We start from the raw sequence: 23,242 nt of genomic DNA on the forward strand, positions 1-23,242 counted from the left end.
CATTTTCAGAGTGTTTACCCTTTAAATGCCAGGTTTTTGTCATGATGGCACTATGTTTTTAGATGAAAAAAACAAACAAACAAACCAGAAAATGAATTATTTTCAATGTACTACTACTACTACTACTTTTTTTTAAAAAATTATCACAGCCTGGGATATGTTAGTGATTATCAGCAACATTGATTGTGACAGTGCACCTAGTGGAAATAGCATTTTTTTCTGGGCAAAAGCCCAGAATGACACCCAGAAATAATGCAATGCATGTTTTTATGCTTTGATGGCTGTGGGATCAAAAATGTCAGTTTGAATGAGTTTCAATGGAGCATTTTTTGACCTTAACAGTGTGAATGTAACAATTTAGTTTCCACAATCTATTTTAGACTAATTGTAGGAGCTGAGCTGGAAATTCCAACATTAAACAAAAAAAGCTAAATTATTTAAAAAAAAAAAAAAAAAGAAGGATAAAAAGCATGTAAAATGTGCGAAACCTTGGTTTTAGGTTTTAACATATGAACATTTTGCTGTGTGGATTTACTCTTTGTCAGTTAAACAGGAACTTAGTAATCAGGGCTCCAATGGTCATTGAAGGTCGTGGAATTTCACAATAACATTTTTCCAGGCCTATAAAAGTAATTGAATTAGTAAAAATTAATGAAAGTCCAGTGAGTGTCCAGTGAAAGGACAAATTAATTTTCCGTAGCTGTTGACGTAATGTAGCTCTAATATGCGCCACTGGGCCTCATGCAGAAACATTTTTACACATTTCTCATTTTTTTCTCTTAATTTTCTGGTAATATAAAATATAAGAGAAGTCAACTCCAGATGCACCAAACGTTCTTTACCATCCAAATCTGCTCAATAATGAATCCCACTGATCATAAGACACCTGTCAGCACAGGTAACACCCCTTAAACACCATATAAGGGCAGGGTTTGTGCCGTGTTCAAAGAATCTGAAACATGAACAAGACTGGAGACTTGACACCAAAAAATACTGTAAGAAGAAAAGGTTCTGTTAAATAAACTTAAACAAAAGTAATGTGATTTCTTTCTTCTGTCAGTACCGGTGCTACAGGAAAATCAAGAACTCAGCACTGGCAAAACATTTACTGTCTGCCGTCTGAGTCTGCAGCAGGAAGTATTTAGATCCTTTACTTAATCTAAGCCAACATTTAAGTACTAATACAACACTGTAAAACTACTTTCTAACTAGTAATAGCACTGCATTAAAAAAATACTCTATTTGTGTAAGATTAGTGAAGGAAAATGTATTGAAAAAGTAGAGGTACACATGGAAAAATGTGCAAATAAAGTTAAAAAAAATCGAATAATTTGAATAATTTAAAGGAAAAGCAGCCTCATACATTATGAGGTATTTATGAGAAACTGTAACCATGAAATATTTTTGGATGAAAAATTACTCATACAATTATACAGAATAGTTGTCAATTAATTTTGTAATTGATGGACAGATGGTTTCATTTGTATATTTTTATATAGTTTGTGCATTATATAGTTTGTAAAGTAGTTGGCCCTTTAAGAGTTTTGCCTTGTGGGGCCCCTCTCCCTTCTGGCCCCTGTGGCCCCCTGGTGCTAATGACACAGTGTCTCCTGCAGTGGCCTGTTGATAAGACCACCTCTGCACTGTGTTTTCTGTTACCAGTTGCATAACATCTATGAAACTAACAAGGTCAGTAGAGACTGTGGGAAATCCTCTTGTACAGAGCCAAAGCTCACAGAGATCCAGTATCAGAGTTCTGTAGTTTGAATGAAACAAAGTGCAGATGAGTATTTCAGCTTTTCCAGCACTGCACAGTGACAAGGTGAAACTGAAACTAACCTGTTTGTGTTTGTTATTGTTGTAGAATTATTACCAGAATAAGCTGAAACTAGCCATCATTGGCCAGAGCCTGTTCGGCCAGGAGGTGTACAGCAACCTGAGGAAGCAGGGTCACAAGGTGGTGGGCGTGTTCACAGTCCCCGACAAGGATGGCAAGGCCGACCCCCTGGGTGAGTTAACCCTCTCCTCTCTTACCTGTCACTCAGTCTGTTTCTGTATCTTAAAACAAAACAAATGCTGGGTGAAGGGGGTAAAGTGGGCCCTTCCCTACTTACAGGATCTCTATTTCCGGCCCCTCTGCTCTGACCACACCCATCTTTGAACTCAGCCTTCATTGTTCTCTCACCAACACTCCTATAAAGTTTTGTGACTGCATCTTTCATTTTGCAACACTATCACAGTGTCAGAATCTGTCCACATAGACACAGACAGAGAAAAAGTGAAAACAATACCAACCTCAAGACATACAGTGTGTTTGCATGATGTTAGAAAAAGTTGATTTATTGTGTCAGTCTGACTAAAACTGGACTTTTAAAATTCATGTAAACATGTTAGTCCGTTTGAAACGGGTTGAAGTTGAATTTTTTGACCAACGCACCTAGATAATGTGGTTGGGGGTCGATTTAGGCCGGTTTCACATTGCACATGGAAACAGTGCAGGATCAGCTTAGAACCTTTTGTTTTTTATGTTGGCGCCCCTGTTAACAAATTAGAGCATCCCCACTGCCTGCATGAGCACCATCGGTCAGAAGTATCTCAGCTGCATCTCATCTGAGGCACATCTAGAGAAACAGTGGCTTGACAATTTTTTCCACATTCCACATGTGGTTGTCAACACAAATAGACAGTGATTATGGTGTTTTGATAGTTATATAACTCTATACTACCTTTTACTTCAGTTTCTTGCTGTCACAGAGATGAGGAAATACAAAGGTGTCTGTTTTACTCAAAACTGATGTGGAAATACAGAACTTATAACGGCAGGCAGCCCTGCAGAATCGTAGCATCCTGTCTGCGTACAATACGGCTCAACTGGACCTGAACTGGCCTAGGCGTTCTGCGCATGATCCATAGTCGCCGTGCCGGGCTTTGACATAGAAGATTATGAGCATAAATTCATAGAAAAAAAAGTAAGAAAAACAAAAGAAGAAGAAGGGTAGAAAACAAAAACAGGGCAAAGGTACCAAGTACAGCGCAGAGGTTGTACGAAATGTACAGTGCCGAAAAGTTATCCATGTTTTCACGTTTCTGCCTTGTTTGGTATGTGATGTAATAGGTCAACAGGAAGAAGGTCCAATAGCAACTAGCTGAAAAGAGGAATATCTCCTGCGGTGGAGGAGTCGGACATACTTCCATCAATAATTGGATTCTCCTGTGGTGCTGGACAATGACAGTAGTTTAATTAAAAGGCCTGATTGAGATAAAACCGTAGCTCCGCTCAACTGTGCATGTAAATGTACTGATTTTGGTGGTTGTTGATAACTCCTGGGTTACAACTAAAGTCTTTTAAAAGCTTTGTCAGGGCAAAGAGGAGGTCTACAGCAGTGAGAATTCCTGTACAACCAGATCAGAAACACTCATTGGCTGTGGATCGATATTAAATTGTATATTTATCAAATATAGATCTAGTGAACATGGGACTTTACAGCATATATTCCTCCATGTCCAGGGAGAAATATAAATAAACACAGTTAAGTGTTTTGTTTAATAAGACAGAAAATGTTGTCCGGGCCGGCCTGTGATAGTCTGTGTCCTGGGTCTTGTGTGGGTCATCACGGCCTGTGCTGTGGCTGAGGTAGATGCGTGTTGACTCTACAGTGCTCTTGGACAAAGGCAGGCATTTATCCTGCGTTAGCTGCGGGATAGTGGCTCCATTGTCTGTGTGGGGGAGGCCCTGTGTGGCCCTGAGATGCAGCTCGGAGGTGAAAAGTCTACAGTAGCGCGGCGCTCTTTGGTATGATGCAATCTTTCCAGGAAGCATCATCATCAGCTGTCACTTGCCCTTTTGACCTCTGCCTGTCTTCCTTTCCTCGGAGTATTTTCTCTCTGGTATTTAGCTTAGTCCTCTCTTTTTCTTTCTAGGCATAAACATATTCCTTTAGTACCCACTTAGGTTTTTCTGCAGGACTTTTCTGCATTATGTTTTCGGCTTGTAAGTACATCTGTCCAACTGTCCAACTGTCCATCCATCCATCTGTCTGTCCCATTTTAATGAACTTCACATCTCAAGAAGGCCTTGAGAGAACTCTCAATTTGGTATAAATGTCCACTTGGACTCAGTGATGAACTAATTTAATTTTGGTGGTCATAGGTCAAAGGTCAAGGCCACTGTAACAATTTTTCTTCCATTCTTGTGAATGTGATACCGTAAGAACTACTTTAGGGAATTTCTTCAAATTTAATACAAGAAATTTGATTTTAGTTGACAAAAGTCAAAGGTCAAGGTCATTGTGACCTTGTCTGTGTCATTCTTGTGAACTCAGTATCTCAAGAATGCCTGGTGGGAGTTTCTTTTTAGAATTTAACACAAATATCCACTTGGTCTCAGGGTATTTATTAGATTTTGGTGGTCATAGGTCAAAAGTCAAGGTCATTGTAACCTTTTCTGTCTCATTCTTATGAACTTAATATCTCAAGAGCTACTTTACGGAATTTCTACAAATTTAGCAAAAACATCTGCCTGGATTTTAAGGATGAACTAATATATCTCAAGAATGCCTGGAGTTTCTTTTTAGAACTTGACACAAACATCCACTTGGCCTACAAGATGAACTGATGAGATTTTGGTCATCATAGGTAAAAAGACAAGATCACTGTAACCTTTTCTGTGTCATTCTTATGAACGTGATATCTCAAGAGCTACTTTAGGGAATTTCTTCACATTTAGCACAAACGTCCACCTGGACGCAATGAACAGATTAGATTTAGGTGGTCAAAGGTCAAGGTCATTGTGATCTTGTTCCTCTCATTGTCATTACGCAGTGTCTCAGCACCTTGAGGTATTTTATTCAATTTTGGCACAAACATCTACTTTGACTGAAGCATAAACTTAATACATTTTGGTGGTCATAGGTTCATATTCCACAATGTTGAATAGAGCTCCAACCATAAAGCCCAACTTCTACAATGCACACAATTTCTGCTCTACATATTAAATCAGTCAACTCTTCTCTTTCAGCGGTGGCAGCAGAGAAGGACGGGACGCCGGTGTTCAAGTTCCCACGGTGGAGGGTCAAGGGGAAGCCCATTCCAGAGGTGGTTGAAGCCTACAAGGCAGTGGGTGCCGAGCTCAACGTCATGCCCTTCTGCTCACAGTTTATCCCAATGAACATCATTGACAACCCCAAGCATGGCTCCATCATCTACCACCCCTCCATCCTGCCCCTGCACAGAGGAGCCTCCGCCATCAACTGGTGAGGAAGAGGAGGGAGGGTGGAAGTTGCGGGTTATGTTATCTTTTTTGTTGCGTTTAGTAGGAATGTGTTTCAGAGATAGTGGTCAAGCAAATCAAGTTGTTTGACTATGTAGCGAAAAATGCAACTAATGCCTAGTTTCGCAAAGACAAGGGATCTTGCAGGATCTTACACCAAACAATTGCGATTAGGGGAATTGGGCACAACTCTAGCAACACTCATTAATTTATTCAGACGAATTTTTCTGCGATTGTGCATTGTCTGTCCTTATGATGAGTAAACTGAACTACATGTACAGTGTAAGTCAGTGGAGTATGGTTTTAATGCACAGTCCCATCTCTGCGTGTGTTACTGCTCTGATGGTAAAAAAGGGGTTAATGTCGATTCTCAGGTGAAAGGCTATCACTGCTGTTACTTTGTTTTGGCCTGCAGCCCTTATAGATTCCCAGTAGTAAAGCAGTGACAACAGTGACATTGACATAACTCACATGATGACAGATTACACATTACGCTCAAACTAGGCGGGGAATATCAGAGTAGCAGCCGGGCACTTCCTGCCGAGTGTGGCAGCCAGCCAGGAGACATGACACACATTTAATATATTAACTGACAGCTGCAGAGACTTGGAAATGTAGCAGCCAATCAGGGACATTCATCATATGGCATGTGGTAATTAAAGCTTGTTAACAGAAGGAATAAATGAAATCGGTTTTATTGTGTCACGCCAATGACTCTATATAAAGATGGACAACAAGTCTTTACTTCCTCCTACTGTGAAAAATGAAGCCAAAATATCTCAGATATGAGATAATTTGGAGCTACAGTCTGTGCAGCAGCGATGTCCATGGTATTACGTTCCCGCCCACGCACTCGCCCGACCAATAACATGCAATGCCACTGATTGTGAGCTCACAGACACGCAGCTGTCAATCATGATGTCAACCCCCCTTTTTATAGCATCAAATTATCACTAAAGCCAAACTTATCAGAAAAACGATCACTTGAACAAACACCAGTGTGGTGTTTGTTCAAGTGATCTAAAATGTTAGAAGTGACCAATCACAGCTGATCAGATGGATGGATAAGAGGAACAGCTGCTGCAGTGGCGAAGAACTACAAACTTTTAGACCCAGCGCAATAAACCGTTTCACAATCAATGCAGCTGGCGTTCTGCTGCTTTCTGTGCCTAGAGTGTGCACCACACTGTGAGATTATGATGCTACAAATAAACAAATGCTATTTTTATTCTAATAGTGCTCCTTATGAATGTGCCAGTTTTAAAAATAGAAAATCAATATGTGGCAGCAGATGTTTCAGTCGTGGCAGGCTGCCATGCGTGGGAAACTCTATAGTGCAGTGTTGCAATGGAAAATAAAAAAACACAAAAACTTTAAATCTGATTTCTTTTAAAAACATGGGAGGAAGGTAATGAACAACTATAAGGGAAAACTGAAAAATGAGCAAGAAAAATTACCAGAAAATTGATTTTAAAAAAAAGTAAATGAATAAAGAACAAAAGAAAAGAAAAAAGTTTAAAACTAGGCAAACAAGACTTGTGTGCTTTAAAATTCTAATAATTTTTTAACATAATTTTGAATATGTAATGTATAATATAGATTTTTTTAAAACTAGCTTTGGTTCTTTTTTCTTTTAGATTCTTTTCTAAAAAATTTCCTAGCCTTTAAAAAATTACTTTTCCTAAATCTACTAATTTCTTGCAATGTGTGGAACGTTTCTTCCAGGTTCCACGTTGCCTTTTTCTCCATGTTTTTGAAAGAAATCAAGCTAATTTGCCTTGGATTCAAAGATTTAAATATTTGTGGAAGACATCTGAAAGAAGAGCAAGAAAAGTGATGTCTTCCTCGGTTTCAAAGGGTTATAAAGAATAAAATTATAAAAGTGAAATAAACCAAACAAAATCAAACAAATAACATCTAAAAGCCAAGCAGCTGCCCTAAAGCAACCTGTGAGTTTTGCGGGTCAGAGTAGCAGTAGAGGAGTGTTGCAGCTATCAGTGTGTAACGGGGGTTTAAACCAGTTCTAACCTCCTGGCGAGCCGCTTTTCTTATCTCTCACTCGGCCAGTCTGTGTGTTCCCCACCCTCACTATATCTCTATTCCAGGTCTCTCTTTGTGTTTCCACTGTGCGCCAGTCAATTGCTCCTTTTCTTTAACAGTAAAACCACTTATTACCATATTTCCTCCAAGACTGTGAGTTTTAGATTTTAAGATTTGCTGCTTTTCTAAATATCCCAATTTGTCCCAAATTGTGCCTCATGTACTTCCAGGATAAATTAAGCTGTTTGTCAGTGATGACATAACCACCAGCTGCTTAAAACACACATTGTAAGTCAGGAAGAGTTTTGGGAAAAATACTTATTTTTTCTTTCAAAGAGTTCGAAAAAATGTTGACACCATTCTCATGTAGCTGCAGTGATTCATTGCATAATCAATTAGTTGTCAACTACTAAATCACCAACTAATGTGAATATTGAGAATTGGTTTGAATAATTTTTAAAGAAAAACAAAGTCAAAATTCACTGATTCCAGCTTCTCAGACGTGAATATTTCCTGGTTTTAAGAACATGGTAGGCTTTTGGAACAGCCATTGTCGTTTTTCACCATTTTTGGACATTTTATAGACCAAATAATCAAGAAAATAATCGTCAGATACAGCAACAAAAGTAACTGTTAGTTGCAGTCGTTTCGTCCATTAAGGATTAATAAAGCCAGAGACAGGAGACAGTCAGCTTATTATTTTGACTAGGGGACAAACTGCTGGCTTAGGTCTGTCCAAAGTGCCCTGAACAGCTAATGTACCAATAAATAATACAACTACAAAAACACGTTTTTACATTTGTGTTTTCTATAAATCAGACAAATGAGATCAAACGTGTTACTGAGTTGTGGAGTAGGGGTTGACAGATTGTGTTTTTCAAGGCAAACATCTTGTAAAAGCATGGAAAACATTAAAACAGGAATAGTGTGTGATAAAATGAAAATATCTTGTAATAATGTAAAAAACATCTTATGTTTCACAAGAAAAGTACCTTGTAACATGAAAACATCTTGTTGTAACAAGTAACTTGAGTAACATGTTACTGATGGGGTTTTCTTTCTGGCCTTGCAGTTCAATGTTTCCGTACAGTATAACTTGAATCAGTAAAACAAATGTATTTTGACAGCCTTAATAAAACAGTGCTTAAAATTAGAGCCCAACCGATATATTGGTCAACAGATATTATTGGCCAATATGAGCCTTTCACACACATTGTTATTTATTCTTTACTTTTGTTTGTGTGTAATGTTCAATACATGAATTGTTGAATCGAAGTTCTTTGTTTAAGAAAGCAGCCTTTCGGAGTACTTTTGCACAGTCATATCGGTGCAAAATCAGTGCACAATCCACATAGAAATGATGCATTTTCATTCCAGCTCAACAATTTACTATATCCATCGCCATGTTGGTAATCGGTGAATTTTATTCCACTATAAAACCGGTATAAGTATTGTTCTCAAAAATCACATATTGGTTGGGCTCTACTTAAGATGTCTGAATATATTCTGTTGCATAATGAAAAGCAACAGTAGACAGCCTGTTTGTTTCAGTTTGATCAACATCAGTCAGCTTTTATCTTGTCTTTATCTGACTCTGTTCCGTTTGGCTCAGGTTTATGGCCTACTTTCTGTCCTGTATCTAAGTGTGTTTCGGCAGCGCTCCAAGGTTGGCTCACTGTCCTGTGTGTGTGTGTGTGTGTGTGTGTGTGTGTGTGTGTGTGTGTGTGTCACCAGGACCCTGATCCATGGCGATAAGAAAGCTGGATTCTCTGTGTTCTGGGCTGATGATGGACTGGACACCGGACCCATCCTGCTGCAGAGGGAGTGTGAGGTGGAACCCAACGACACCGTGGACACACTCTACAACCGCTTCCTCTTCCCAGAGGGCATCAAGGCTATGGTAACCACCTGGGGTTCATAACCCTAACCCCTTTTTATATATAAAAACTTAGGCATCATGCTCAAACTCCTGTTTCAGGTGGAGTCGGTGCAGCTCATTGCTGATGGAAAAGCCCCTCAAATTCCCCAGACGGAGGAAGGAGCGAGCTACGAAGGCATTCAGAAAAAGTCTAACGCCAAGGTAAGCGCTGCAGATAGCAGGTCAAGGTCACAAATACTATCATGTGATATGAAAATGCTGCGGCCTGTTTACGTTCATGCAGGCTGGAGCACCAGCTGGCCAAAGTGTGGAACTGCCTCAGAGTGTATTTGCCACTTGATGCACTGTCACTGCTTTCAGTGGCTGGTTAAAAAGGCGTTTCAGAGTGATGGGTCAGTGGAATGTAGATATGGCTTTTAAAAGCTGCTTTCATTTAGATGTAATTTCTTGTTGGCAAAGTACGAGGCGTTAATGAATCTAAAAGATTGATGGATAAATAAGTAGGAAGCAGCTTCTCACTTTGAGCCCACTGTTGCTGGTATCTGACACATTAAAGGGACAGTTCATTAAAAAATCAAAATAACATGTTTTTCCTCTTACCCACAGAGTTGTTTATCAATCTAGATAGTTTTGGTGTGAGTTGCTGGGCCATCGTATGCCATAAACCGCAGGGAATTATCAGGAAGGTGTAAGAGCAGTGAAATATTACATTGCCTACTATGGCTGAAAGAAGGCAATGAGCAACGAAAGAAAAAAAAATTGCGAGAAATAAAAGAAGAAGAAGAAGAAAAAAAACATCAACAAGAAAATAACGTGGAAGAAGTTACTAATTTTTTTAAAATAATTCTGTGACATAATTTAAAACACAAAAGTACAAGAAAATGACTTCAAATCATTTAAAAACTGAAAAGAAAAAAGAAAAGTAAAAGACAGTTAAAAAGAGGAAATGACTTGAAAAAGGTGCTTAAAAAATCATTATAATTTTGTGACATAATTTAAAATATATAATTATGATAATTCTAAACGCCGTTTTCCAGAGCTTTTTAAAATCTTTTGCTAAATCTACTTTCTTACTACTTTCGTGTAATTTGTGGAGCGTTCTTTATCAAATTGCTCATTAATGTTTTCCCCATGTTTTTGTAAGAAATCGCACCAATTTATTCAAAGCGCAAAGGGTTAAATATTTGTGAAAGGCGTCTGAAAGCAGCACGAGAAAAGTGATGTCACTCCAGGTTTGAAAGGGTTAAATAATTAGTTTTGAATTAAATTGTGGGGTCGGTTGTACTGCAGTGAACTGCAAGTGTCATTCCATCAAACACTGATGGCTGGCTCATCAGACTGAAAGCATCACAGAGCTGCAGCTCACACAGCATTAAAAATACATTCATCTCCTAGTTTTTCTTTTCACCTGTTTTCAAAGATGATAAAAAGTAAATTGCAAAAATGAGCCTTACAAATCTTTTTTTCCATTTGTTATTAAGTCATAAACACGGTAGAAAAGTCACTCGGAGAACCGTGTGGAAATGTACCGTCAGCTCAACACGTTGTTCAGGGCCAGATATGTAAGAGTGTGTGTCCGCCTGCTGTTTATCTGTCAGAGGTGGGGCTGATCTTTGCTGCTCTCTGATTTGTCACTGCGAGCCACGTTGCTGGCAGTGTGTGTGTGTGTGTGTGTGTGTGTGTGTGTGTGTGTGTGTGTGTGTGTGTGTGTGTGTGTGTGAGAATGTACTATTCTTAGTTCTTCCAGCATGTTTTTTTTTTCCACGTGTGGCTCAGCTAGTGGCAGCCAGCTGCTGGGCTTCCCTCTCATTCTCAGAAATGTAGGCGATCCGGTCTGAAAGTGAATGTGAGCCGACGGCACGTTGACCCCACTGTCTCTCTGTCCTGCAGGTCAACCTAGCCCAGCCAGCCCAGGCCATCCACAACTGGATACGCGGCCATGACAAAGTACCCGGCGCCTGGACCGTCATTGATGGTCAGGTGTGTTTCCTGGAATACACGAGCCAAGAAAACACACACACACACACACACACACACACGCACACACGCACACAAAGGTGGCTGTTGTAGAAGTATGGGTGGCTAGATCTAGATATTTTTGGCATGAACCAGATATTCAGTAACGTAAACGCTGTGTCAACAAGTCCTGGTATTGCTGGACTGTGGGCTTACAGTATAATGTCATCGGTTGAAAGTTCAAGAAAATAAGGTGAAAATTAGCACCAAAAAAGTGCTAAAAATGATCTGAACAAAGTGCTTAAAAATAATAATAATAATTCTGTGACATAATTTTAGATATATAATCAAAATAATTATAAATATGACTTGACTGTGGGTGTGAAAGGTTGTCTGTCTATATGTGTCGGCCCTGCGATAGTCTAGTCCGCACCCTTGTGAGGAAAAGCGGTTACAGACAATGAATGAATGAATAAATATACCTTTTCTTGACTTTGTTAATATAATTCAAAAATTATATTCAAAATGTACTAATTTCTTTCAATTTGTGGAACATTTCTTACCATGTTGTTAAAGACAGGACAAGTTAAGATAAATTACTAAAAATAAAAAAAAATAAAAATAAAATAAATGAAATAAAAAAGAAACAGAAAGAAATAAAAAAGAACAAAAGAAAAGAAAAAATGCTAACAAGGCTTGGAAAAAATGCTTAAAAATAATGCTCAATGTTGTTATTATTATTATTATTATTATTATTATTATTATTATTATTATTATAAATCTAGGTTTTTTCACTAGCTTTTTTTTTCACTAGCTTTTTTTCTCTGTTTCATTTAGATTTTTCTTTAGATTTTTTTCTGTATCTTTTTAAAAAAATATTTTATGAATCTACTAATGACTTGTAATTTGTGGAACATTTCTTACCAAGTTGCTCAAGAAAAAAAGAAGAAATTACTAAAAATAAACAAGAACGTGACTAGTAAATGGTACATAAATAAATAATTGAATTAAAAAAATTTGAACAAAAAAAATTAGAAAATAACCTAAAAAAAAGGCAAACAAAACTTGGAAAAAAGTGCTTTAAAATGTATAATAATTATGTAACAATATTTTAAATATTTCAGATATATTTAAGATTTTTACCTAGGTTTTTTTTAAAATTTCTTAATCCAATAATTTGTCTGTATGTTCTCCTTAGTCTGTCACCCTGTACGGCTCCTCCCTGTTGGGGGGGGGGTGGTGCCGGCCGGTCAACCCTGGAGTTGGAGGGGGTGTCCCAGCCCGGCGTGGTTACCAAAAGTGGGCTCGTGCTGTATGGAACTGACGGGAAAGCTGTGAGTGTCTGTTTGTTGTGCAGCAGCTTTTAAGGCTGCATAGTTACTGAAACACAGCTTGTCATGAGTCACACGCAGTCTGTACGTTTACAAGATGCTAGAAAAAGTCATATTATTTTGTTTATTTTTCCCACGCATTTTCATGGACAAAGTTTTAAAACTTCTCCATGACCTTTCATGGGACCCATCATTTTTTTTTCCTCTTGCCCTGCTTGCTTGTAATTGTAATTCAGCTAGCTGGCACATATGAAGGGAATAGGGTAAAAAGGAAAGAAACATACGCACATGATGGGAGATAAACGTTGGTCAACATTGCATATTAGGGATGTCAACATCTACACGTGTAAACGGGTACACGGATAACAAATCATAACCGTTCAGAAAAATCAATAACCGTTTACACGTCATTTTTTCCTCTCCTCCTCCTCGTTCATTTCTCACCAATAGTATTTTTAGGGGTGATAATGTTGCCTGAAAGCTTAAGATAATAACATTAACTAACTATACACTTAAATGTTCCCACTAATGCAGTTATCCGCATACATAATAGATGCACAGGTGGCAATGTTACGTTGATATTAAAAAAAAAACGCAGCCACAGCCAGTGTCGTGTCACTTCAAGTTGACTCGGGGCCGCATGGACAACAAGCAACAAGCGATGAACAAGCGGAGCTTAAAAAAATATATTGTACAAAAGTGAGCAATAGTTAAAACAATGATTAAAAAAGAAGGTTAAACCTTTTCCAGCTTTCACTTGTACATTTTCTTGTCTGTCAAAATTGATGATTTTATTTTCAACTCATTTTACTTTCTGTCATAAGTAGGTCTAAGCCTTAAATGGTGAGATGGATTGCCTACTTTTTAAGTTCTGTTCGCTGAATGAACGTTTTTGTCCGATAACTAACTACTGGAATGGCTTTGATTTAATGAGATTAGGAGGTATTTGAATGGAGACAGAACCATCTAGTGGTTATATAGCGCAACTGCGATAGAAAAAGATCATAAATCGTGTAACCGGGTACACGTCGGTTAGAAGTCCCGTTTACACGTGTAGAAAAAATTGTAAACTTTGACACCCCTATTGCATATTAGTTATCGATAGCTTTGCAAGATAAATTTGCTGTTACATTACATTACCAGTAACAAGATTTCCCAAACTTTTGACTTTTACAGGGTTTCCATGACTGTGGAAACTCTTTGTGTTAGTCCATGTATAACTGGACTTTTAAAATACATGTAACATTAAGGGTGTAAATCACTGGTTTCATGATGATACAATATTATATTGATTCTTTGGACAATGATGCAATATTTGCTGATATCACAAAGTCTGTCACGATACGATATTGATTCAGTTTAGGGGGCAGGGATGGATATCTGCCAATATTATCTGTACATTTAACACAGTCAGTTACAGAGGAAGCTGCTACACGTTACTTTTGGCCTGAAAAGATAAAAACAACATATAAATAATTGAAAATAATTAAAACTGGTTCATTATGTTTAAAAACTTTTTCTGGAAAAAATGTTTTAATTTTAAGTCAGACCAGATTTTTTTTTTTAAAACTTCAGGGTTATCTGACTTGAAGACAAACTTCTCCCAACATCCTCAAATCCTGGATTATAGACACAATCAGACAATACAACTGTCTTTTGTAATTCATGTTTCCCTCACGTATACACAATGCTAATGTTGTTAGCATAAGCCTATGGCATTTTACATAACATACATTAGCTTAATGGCTAGCAAACTTTTCCTCTTCTTGTAACTTAACCACTTTACATTTACTAGCACGGATGAATTTCAACTTGCGTGTTTTTTTAGTCAAACACTTGAAACAGAGTAGCTGTTTCTGTTAGAGGTTAGCAAAGTGAGATGCCCGGCAGTGATGTCGTGCTTCGTGGGTATGACATATTACATGTGCTCTGTCTGTTAACCCTGAGTTTCTCCGAAAACAAAACAATTCCACACTGATGATTTATCCCCGAGTAAATACCGTTCTCCTCATTGTCTTTCTCTTGTCTACTGGCCATCATTCACCTAACGCTGTGCGACACAGAATTTCAAAATAAAGGCGCATCCGAGAGAGGATGTTATGGATAGATGATTTCACTTTGCGTCGGTGATACATGATTGTTGCTCATTTAATCAAAACATCAGTGCAGATTGATGGATCATTACACCCCTACACTGTACTAGTTCATGTAAACATGTTTGTGTCACTGGAATCGTACTAAGTTGAATGTCTCAAAGTTGGACTAACACATCTAGATAATGCAGTTGACCCCAAAGTCAAACAGCATAAATTCGTAGAAGAAAGCCAAGAAAAACAAAAGAAGAAGAAGGGAAGAAAATTAACCAAGATGAAGGTTCCAATAAAAGTGTAGCGTGTGTATGAAATGTACAGCACCGAAAAGTTATCCATGTTTTCACCGTTGGACATGCAACCTGTTTGCCGCTTGCTAACTTGTTTGGTATGTGACGTAATAGGTCAACAGGAAGAAGGTCCAATAGCAACTAGCTGAAAGGGGACGTATCAACACCTACTTTTGAGGAGTCAGACATACTTCCATCAATAAATGGATTCTCCCCTGCTGCTTGTATACTGGGACAAGGACAATCCTCCAGTGAAATGGTCTAATGGAGCTATAATTGTGTGTGTTGTCCTCTCTGATCTCGTCTCTGTATATGTTTGATCCTTTGTGCTTTTGCTTTACAGCTCCTGGTGAAGAACCTGCAGTTTGAAGATGGGAAGATGATCCCTGCCTCTAAATACTTCTCCTCTGGGGAAAGCTCCAGTGTGGAGCTGACTGATGCTGAGAAGACGATGGCGGAGGAGATCCGGGTAAGTTAGCGGTGGTCGACAACATTGTTTAGCAGGACCCACACATGTTCATCTGGACTGTTTTTTTAATCTGGTGTTTGTCTCAAAAAGACTGTTGTTGATTGAGACTACTTTCATTTATCACAGAACATCTGGAAGGGCATCCTCAGCAATGTCCCAGCCATCGAGGACACCACGGACTTCTTCAAGTCTGGAGCAGCCTCCATGGACGTGGTCAGGTGAGGGAGGAGGCCGGTGCAGAGATCATTTTATCAGATGATCAAGTCATGTTTTTCCCTGCTTTTGTTTTAAATATCCTTGATCATTTACAACATTAACACGGTCTGCAGTTTGACCCTTTGGTTATTAGTATCTACCCACTGTCTATTTGCGTTATCTGCTGACTGTCTAGGTTAACCCTTTAAAATATGAGCTGGATAAATATTTAATATTTAAAAATACAGAAAGAAAAAGGCCAAAAAAAGCAAGAAGTTTGTAAAATTAGAGAAAAATAAAAAAGAAGTAATAAACAAACAAAAACTGACCCAAAGAGAGTGCTAATTTTTTTCCCCAAATATATAAAGAAATACATATATATCCCACATTTTCACCCGTAAGAGCAGCTACTGTGACCTGATGAGGCGCTGTGTCTCTGTCTCCAGGCTGGTGGAGGAGGTGAAGCAGAAATGTCCTGCTGTCCAGCTGCAGAACGAGGACGTGTACATGGCCACCACCTTCCAGGACTTCATCCAGATGTTTGTCCGCAAGCTGAGAGGAGAGGACCAGGAGGAGGAACTGGTCATCGACTATGTGAGTCTTGCAAACAGTGAACCCCAGCTGATTTTTCATTGAAGTTGCAGTCGAATATTTCAGTCCTGGTTGATTTGGCGACACCTGTAGTCACTCGTATGTGTTTTAATATCACAGACACATTTCTGATGAACGACAGCAGTAAGTTCTAAGCTCACTGAAAAACACACAGTGTTTCCTGTGACCCCTTCATAATAAAAGTCATGTGTAGTCAGTTACATATTTTTAATGTGAAGCTGCAGCGTAGGAAATGTTGGGTTCGCTGCAGCATTAACTTAAAACACCATTTTTGCCACAGATGTGGCCCTTGACTCTAAGTTTGTGCAAATATATAATCATTGTAATAATTTCATCAGTAAGATTTGAGATAATTTCTTGAAAGTTTGATCCTTTCATTTAGCTTTTTGAAACGTGAATCAGCATTAATTTTGTGCTGCAGTCAGATGTCTTTCACAAGTATTTCAAACCTTTCAAATGTGAACAGTGTTGGCTTTTTTTTTTCAAAAACATTGGAAAAAAGGCCAAGAGCAACTCGTCAAGAAATGTCCTACACATTTCAATATTTAAAAAAATCTGTGTTAATAAAAGCTGGGAAAATACGTAATTAAAAATGAAAAAAACAAAACATGTTTAAATTATTTTCTGAAATTATTTTAAATTTTAAGCATTTCTTTTCAGGTCATTTCCTTGTTTAATATTTTAATTAATTTAATTAATTAATTTTGCTGCTTTCCCAATTTTTATGCTGTTGTTTGTTTGTTTGTTTGCTTTGTTTTTCTATTTGCTCATTTGCAGCTGATATTCTTCTACTTTTCACTAATTTCTAGGTCTTATTTTTAAGTTGCTCATTGACTTCTTTGCATTTTTTTGAATGAAATCAACCCATTTCTTTACACATCATATTTTAAGATGTACACAGAGGTGGCTGTTTGGGGTTGGGTGATTTGTGATTGCTGTTCTGTCTCTGCTGTTTCGTTTTCAGGCAACCAAAGAAGTGAACAACATGACGGTGAAAATGCCAAACCAGTGTTTCATCAATGGCAAGTTTGAGGATGCAGACAATGGCAAGACCTACAATACCATCAACCCTACTGATGGATCAGTGAGTCCCATCAATATACGCTCATTTGATTTTACACACACACACACACACACACACACACACACACACATACACGCACAAGGTTTTGTGAGGAGGAGTGGAGTGGAGGAGTGGTATTAATAATCAGAATGTGTGTGACTGTTGTGTCTTCGACCAGGTGATCTGTAAGGTGTCCTACGCCTCAGTGGGGGATGTGGACAGGGCAGTAGCAGCTGCCAAGGAGGCTTATGATGTCGGACCCTGGGGCAAGATGAACCCCAGAGACAGAGGGAGTCTGCTTTACAGGTGAGTAGCTCCTCCTAGAGGATGACAGTGAGATTGCATGATCAGGAAAAACTATGGGGTCCAGATGCCCCGAAACCTGAAAAACACAGCAAACAGCCACACTATTCTTTTTCTGTAGCAGACAGGAAGGATATCTCTAGGACTGAGGACATTGGAGGGCTTAGCTCGGACCGGGGATCCTTATTTTTCGATAAACAAAAATAACTCTATTTAAATGCTTTTTTATGCACTCTGGTACCTAATTTACCTTTTTTAACTTAAATCATGAATATTGATGTTAAAAATACTCGTAGTTGTTAGTAGTTAATACTGAGTAGAAACTGAATACTGCACAAGCGCTATCATTAAACATTTATTAAGTAGAGTAGGACAGATAGTCTGTATTTTTATTAAAAGTGGCAGAATCAAACTACGGAATGGCAGATTATTAGATCCAGGGCTTTTTATCATTATTTAGGACTTTTTGTTATCTATGGTACAAAAAGGGAGGGGGGGGCATGTGAACGAATTCTTAAAGCGCGGGGGAGGGACTAATGATTTTTATTTTTACTTAGCGGGAGGGGCATCCAGCTTTAAATAGCTCTATCTTGTATATATTTTTATACAGCACAATTTTAAGGCCCAGGTTTTTTGTTCTTTTAGATTTTTGGGTGACTTTTTTTTCCATAAAAATTTTTGGTGATTTTTGAATACTTTTAAATACTACTTGGTAATTAGGACATGAGATAGGAAATAAAATAAGATAATCCTTTATTAGTCTCACAACTGGGAAATTTGCATTATTACAACAGCAAAGGGATATCAAAGCAAGATATGTACAAGATAAATACAGCAAAAAGAACAATATAAACAGTATAAAGGAGATGCAAAACTCAACTGTTTAAAAAAAAAAACAGACACCATTTGCACATGGATAATTGCACATTGTGATAAAATCAACCCAGGCCTGCCAAAATAAAAATCGGCAAAATTACAATATTTATTATTGAGAAATAAACTATAAAAAAAACAAAATTATCATTACATTTTTAAATGGCCCTTAAACTTTTCACCCCCCTCCTCCAAAAAGTAAAGAACAATCCCTGAAGGACAGCACTGGCACACAGGTCTGCTGTGCTGTCTTTTTCAAAATCAGCACATTTAGCAAATACAAATCCACCAGTAAAATGTGTACAGCTAATATATATATAAAATATATAAATTTATATTGTTATATATACAGAGCCTGGAACTCACACCCTAAAAATATTCAAGACTGCACTGACCCATCCATGTTCAAATCACTGCTCAAGACTCATCTTTTTACACAAGCTTTTAAAGTGTGACTGTGATGTGTGTGTTTTTTTTATATGTTTATGCTATGTTGCTATGTTTTCTTTATTTTTTTTTGTATTTGTTTTTTGGTCTTGAAATTTGAAAAGCTCTATCTATTGTACAGTGTCTTTGAGTGTGTGAAAAACGCTTTATAAATAAAATGTATTATTATTATTATTATTATTATAAATATGCTGTATATATCAGCTTCCAGGCTAGACAGCTAGTTTGCTGGTCAGCTAAAATGGCCACACTGATCAACAGTGTGTCATCTTAAAACACTCTCACACTCCGTCCCCTCCTCCCTCCTCCCTCCTCCCCTCCCTCCTCCCTCCTCCCTCCAGGCTTGCAGACTTGATGGAGGAGCACCAGGAGGAGCTGGCCACCATCGAGTCCATTGACTCAGGTGCTGTGTACACGTTGGCCCTCAAGACACACGTCGGCATGTCCATTCAGACCTTCAGATACTTCGCCGGCTGGTGTGACAAGATCCAGGTAAGTTAAAGGAACACGTCACATGCACAGAGACCATTTGTACGGTGACTCAGTGCATGTTACCTGGAAATCATGAAGAAAACTTTGCCTTCCGTGCATGCTTCCATGATGAATGGAGAATTCTAAAAAAGGCAAACATTCCTCAGGGAGTAAATGGGGTCCATGTTTAGAAACAACAAATTTATATCAAAAGGTTACCGTCTCTCACGTTTTCTTTTTCTTTTTTTTTTTTTTTTTTTTTACAGGGCAAGACGATTCCCATCAACCAAGCCAGGCCCAATCGCAACCTGACCTTCACTAAGAAGGAACCACTGGGGTAAAAGCTCTGGATAAATGCTTCCTGTATTTGAGTATTAGCATTGAAAAATCTGATCCCATATGCTTGCCCATATGAATATTTAATAAGTTGCTTTGTCCAGTAAATACATTCCCCTTTTCCCCTTCAGTAAGTGTGTTTTACTGAGGGCAGAGCTGTGTGTTTTCTTTCTGTGTCAGTGTGTGTGCCATCATCATCCCATGGAACTACCCTCTCATGATGCTGGCGTGGAAGAGCGCCGCCTGCCTCGCAGCTGGGAACACGCTCGTCCTTAAACCCGCACAGGTGAGCACACCATACACTCAAATATTAGTACTAAATAAAATATTGTAATTTCATAAGCTGAATTCTAGAGCTAATTAAAATTATAGTTGAAATGAATGGAGCTAGTGTCAGTGGGGTGTCATAAAGTATCTCCCAATATTAACAGGTCACTCCGCTGACGGCGCTGAAGTTTGCTGAGCTGTCAGTGAAAGCTGGCATTCCGAAAGGAGTCATCAACATTGTGCCAGGCTCAGGTAATAACAACACAAATACAAACACATCAATAGCACTTTTCATTCTTGGATGACGAAAACATTGGATTGCAGTTTAAAAAACAATTGAATACAATACAAAGACAAGGTATTTGTTTTTCTAACTGATCAATTTTATAAAAAATACAAGAAAAGGAGCACTTTCTGGACTCAAAAGTCAGTCTGTTGCTGTCCGAGGTGCTCTTTGGGTAGGAATTTGCTAGGATTTGAACAATCAGAAAGAAAATGCCAAGGCACTCTTTTAAAATGTTAAAATGCCTTTGGTGTCTTGGGATCTGTTCTTAATCCCTGACAAAGGCTTGTATGCCGAAATGCATAGTGTTTTTAAGGTCCATCATGACCATGCCGTAGTAATAAAGGCATTTTAACTTTTTGAAAAGAAAGTGTCTTGGAGTTTCTTTCTGATTGATCAATTTTATTTTTTTTTAAAATACATACACACTAATTTTGAGTTTGATGCCTGCAACATGTTCCAATAAAGTTGGGACAGGGATGTTTACCACTCTGTTACATCACCCAGTAAACATGTGGGAACTGAGGACACTAACTGTTAAAGTTTTGAAATTCTTCCCCATTCTTTCTTAATGGCCTTAATCCCACTTAATCCACCTCCCTGATCCTGTTCTCTCCTCTAGGTGGCATGGTGGGACAGCGTTTGTCCGAGCACCCAGACATCCGCAAGCTGGGCTTCACTGGCTCCACACCGATTGGCAAACAGATCATGAAGAGGTACGACCTGATATCTCATTGCTTGGTTGATCTGAAGGTACACTATGCAGGAATGCTCGCTTACTGTTTATAAACGGTCTAGAATATTTTGGTAGTTTCCTCTTGGATGCGTGCTGCTTACAGTCTGAGGTCAAGGTCACTGTTATCTTTTATCCCTCTCATTCTTGTGAGCACAATTTCCTCGGACACCTTGAAAAAAATGTCTTTACATATGGCACAAGCTTTCAATTGGACTCAAGGATGAACTGATTAGATTTTGGTGGTCATAGGTCAAGGTCACTGTCATCTTGCATTCATCCCATTCTTGTAAATGCAATATCTCAAGAACACCTTGAGGGAAGTTCTTCAAATTTGACACAAACATTCACTTGGACTCAGGGATGAACTGATTAAAATTTAGTGGTCAAAGGTCAAGTTCACTGAGACCTTGTCTGTTTCATTCTTTTGAATGTGATATCTCAAGTATATTTTGATGGATTTTCTTCCGATTTGACACAAACATCCACTCGGAGTCAACAAAGAAGTGATTAGAATTTGATGTCAAAGTTTGAAGGTAAAGGTTACTGTTCCTCATAAATCATGTATTTGTCCCTTAGTAACAAATCCAGAGAGTAAAATTTCACAGAAATGTGTCATTGGCTATAATGAAGTGAAGACATTTTAAATCCACGAGGTCAAATGTCAGCTTCACTATGATATCATAATGTTTTGCAAAATCACTTTGCTGTTCATTAGTCAGCTTCATATCTCAGGAACAGAAGGGGAGATATTTCGTCAGATACTGAGTTGGTGACACTGATCAGTAAACTGTGGTTGTAGAGATCTTCTGTGCTGCCGGGGGAAGATGAGTGACGCATTCATGTTTTTACTGGCGTGGATGTAAACTGGAAGTGGCGGCATAAAACAGCATTGCGGTAATTCTAGTTTGTGGTGATTTCCTGTTGCAGCTGTGCAGTCAGTAACCTGAAGAAGGTTTCACTGGAGCTGGGAGGGAAGTCGCCTCTCATCATCTTCAATGACTGTGACATGGACAAGGCTGTCCGCATGGTAAGACTCACAGAGAGACAGGACAGGGTCTGGTAATGTTGTCTCAGTGTGGGAGCACACTGGAAGATGATCAGGCTGGTCTGACACCATGTTGGTGCTGAAGCAATTAGTTAATGAATATATTTTTCAGTTGGCATAAAGTTCAACAGCTTATTCTTTATGAAGCAAAAGTACCAAAAGGTGTTTGGTTCCAGCATCTACACTGTAAGCATTTTTGTATGATTAAAACAGAATATATTTGGGTTCAGGAATGCTTTAACACTCCTCGGCTCGGGAGAAAATCATAACTCTCAGTTTAAATTATTTGATTACATTTTATAAACTAATTGAAAATATAATCAACACATTAATCAGTGATGAAAATAATTGTTAACTGTAGCCGTACACCATATCTACCCTGACTGATGACTGAAAGCTTGGTCATCATTAAACATTCTTTTTTCAAAAACAAAATCAGTGTATTTTTAACCCGTTAACGTCCTGCTCAAGTGTTTGGTAGAGCACATTTTGAGTCACTACATCTTGAAAAATGTGTTGGACTAAACTCAACCTGATTGAGCTATCTCTACCATTCAGTTTAGGTGACAGATTTATGACAAAGAGAGTCATTTCTTATTTTAGCAGTGACATCATAGTGTTTAACAGACAATCACAGTGCTCGATCTACACAAAAGACAAAGACTTGATTAATTTTATAGTTTTTGTTTAAGAAAAGATGAAAAAAAAAAAAAAGAGCATTGGTTCTTTGACCTCAGACCTCAAGATATCTGAATGAAAATGGGTTCTGTGGGTACCCATAAGTCTTACTGACATGCCAATTTAATGCTAGTCCCCATGTCCCAGTCCCAGTTTTTTGCATGCAGTATAAATGTGTTAATTTGTATTTCTGCATATTGGGGTCCTAAACCGTCTTTATATTTCCGTCACCTCTGAGCTGAGCTCACAGTTGCAGCTCATCAGACTGATGTCAGTGGGAAACCGCAGTGCCAAATTAGGTAACCCAGTTAGCAGGGAACGTTCCCACAACACTGGTCAACATTACGTACAAGTTGCAATTATGTTTAAAAGAAAACATTTTAATCTTATAGTAAGAGAACATTTTAAGGATGTTTATCATTTCAAATAATGGCCCTATAAGGTTAAATGCTGACTAAGATGTAATGTTTTAACTGCAACATTGTGAGGATGTTTTGGTGATGTTGAGAGGTGACAGATCATAGAATGTTCTGTTATAAAACATTCCCACAATATTGCATGAGAACAAAGGAAGAGCATTTTCAAAGCATCATTCAGAACATGTTATTG

At 38.3% G+C, this 23,242-nt stretch overlaps 1 protein-coding gene across 1 annotated transcript in view; it reads left to right on the forward strand.

The window, feature by feature from the left end:
* aldh1l2 (aldehyde dehydrogenase 1 family, member L2) overlaps positions 1–23,242 on the forward strand; it is a 31,558-nt gene that overhangs the window by 1,564 nt on the left and 6,752 nt on the right. Inside the window, 19 exon segments of the mRNA XM_042511508.1 lie at positions 1,865–2,009; positions 5,018–5,252; positions 9,044–9,209; positions 9,288–9,389; positions 11,079–11,168; positions 12,343–12,372; positions 12,375–12,399; positions 12,402–12,478; positions 15,199–15,324; positions 15,451–15,542; positions 15,966–16,113; positions 17,096–17,215; positions 17,373–17,500; positions 19,159–19,309; positions 19,555–19,625; positions 19,805–19,910; positions 20,056–20,143; positions 20,797–20,890; positions 21,838–21,937. Of these exon segments, the coding sequence (XP_042367442.1) occupies positions 1,865–2,009; positions 5,018–5,252; positions 9,044–9,209; positions 9,288–9,389; positions 11,079–11,168; positions 12,343–12,372; positions 12,375–12,399; positions 12,402–12,478; positions 15,199–15,324; positions 15,451–15,542; positions 15,966–16,113; positions 17,096–17,215; positions 17,373–17,500; positions 19,159–19,309; positions 19,555–19,625; positions 19,805–19,910; positions 20,056–20,143; positions 20,797–20,890; positions 21,838–21,937 (2,094 nt within the window).

This window comes from Plectropomus leopardus, chromosome 22 (assembly GCF_008729295.1).
Source record: "Plectropomus leopardus isolate mb chromosome 22, YSFRI_Pleo_2.0, whole genome shotgun sequence".
NCBI lineage: Eukaryota > Metazoa > Chordata > Actinopteri > Perciformes > Serranidae > Plectropomus > Plectropomus leopardus.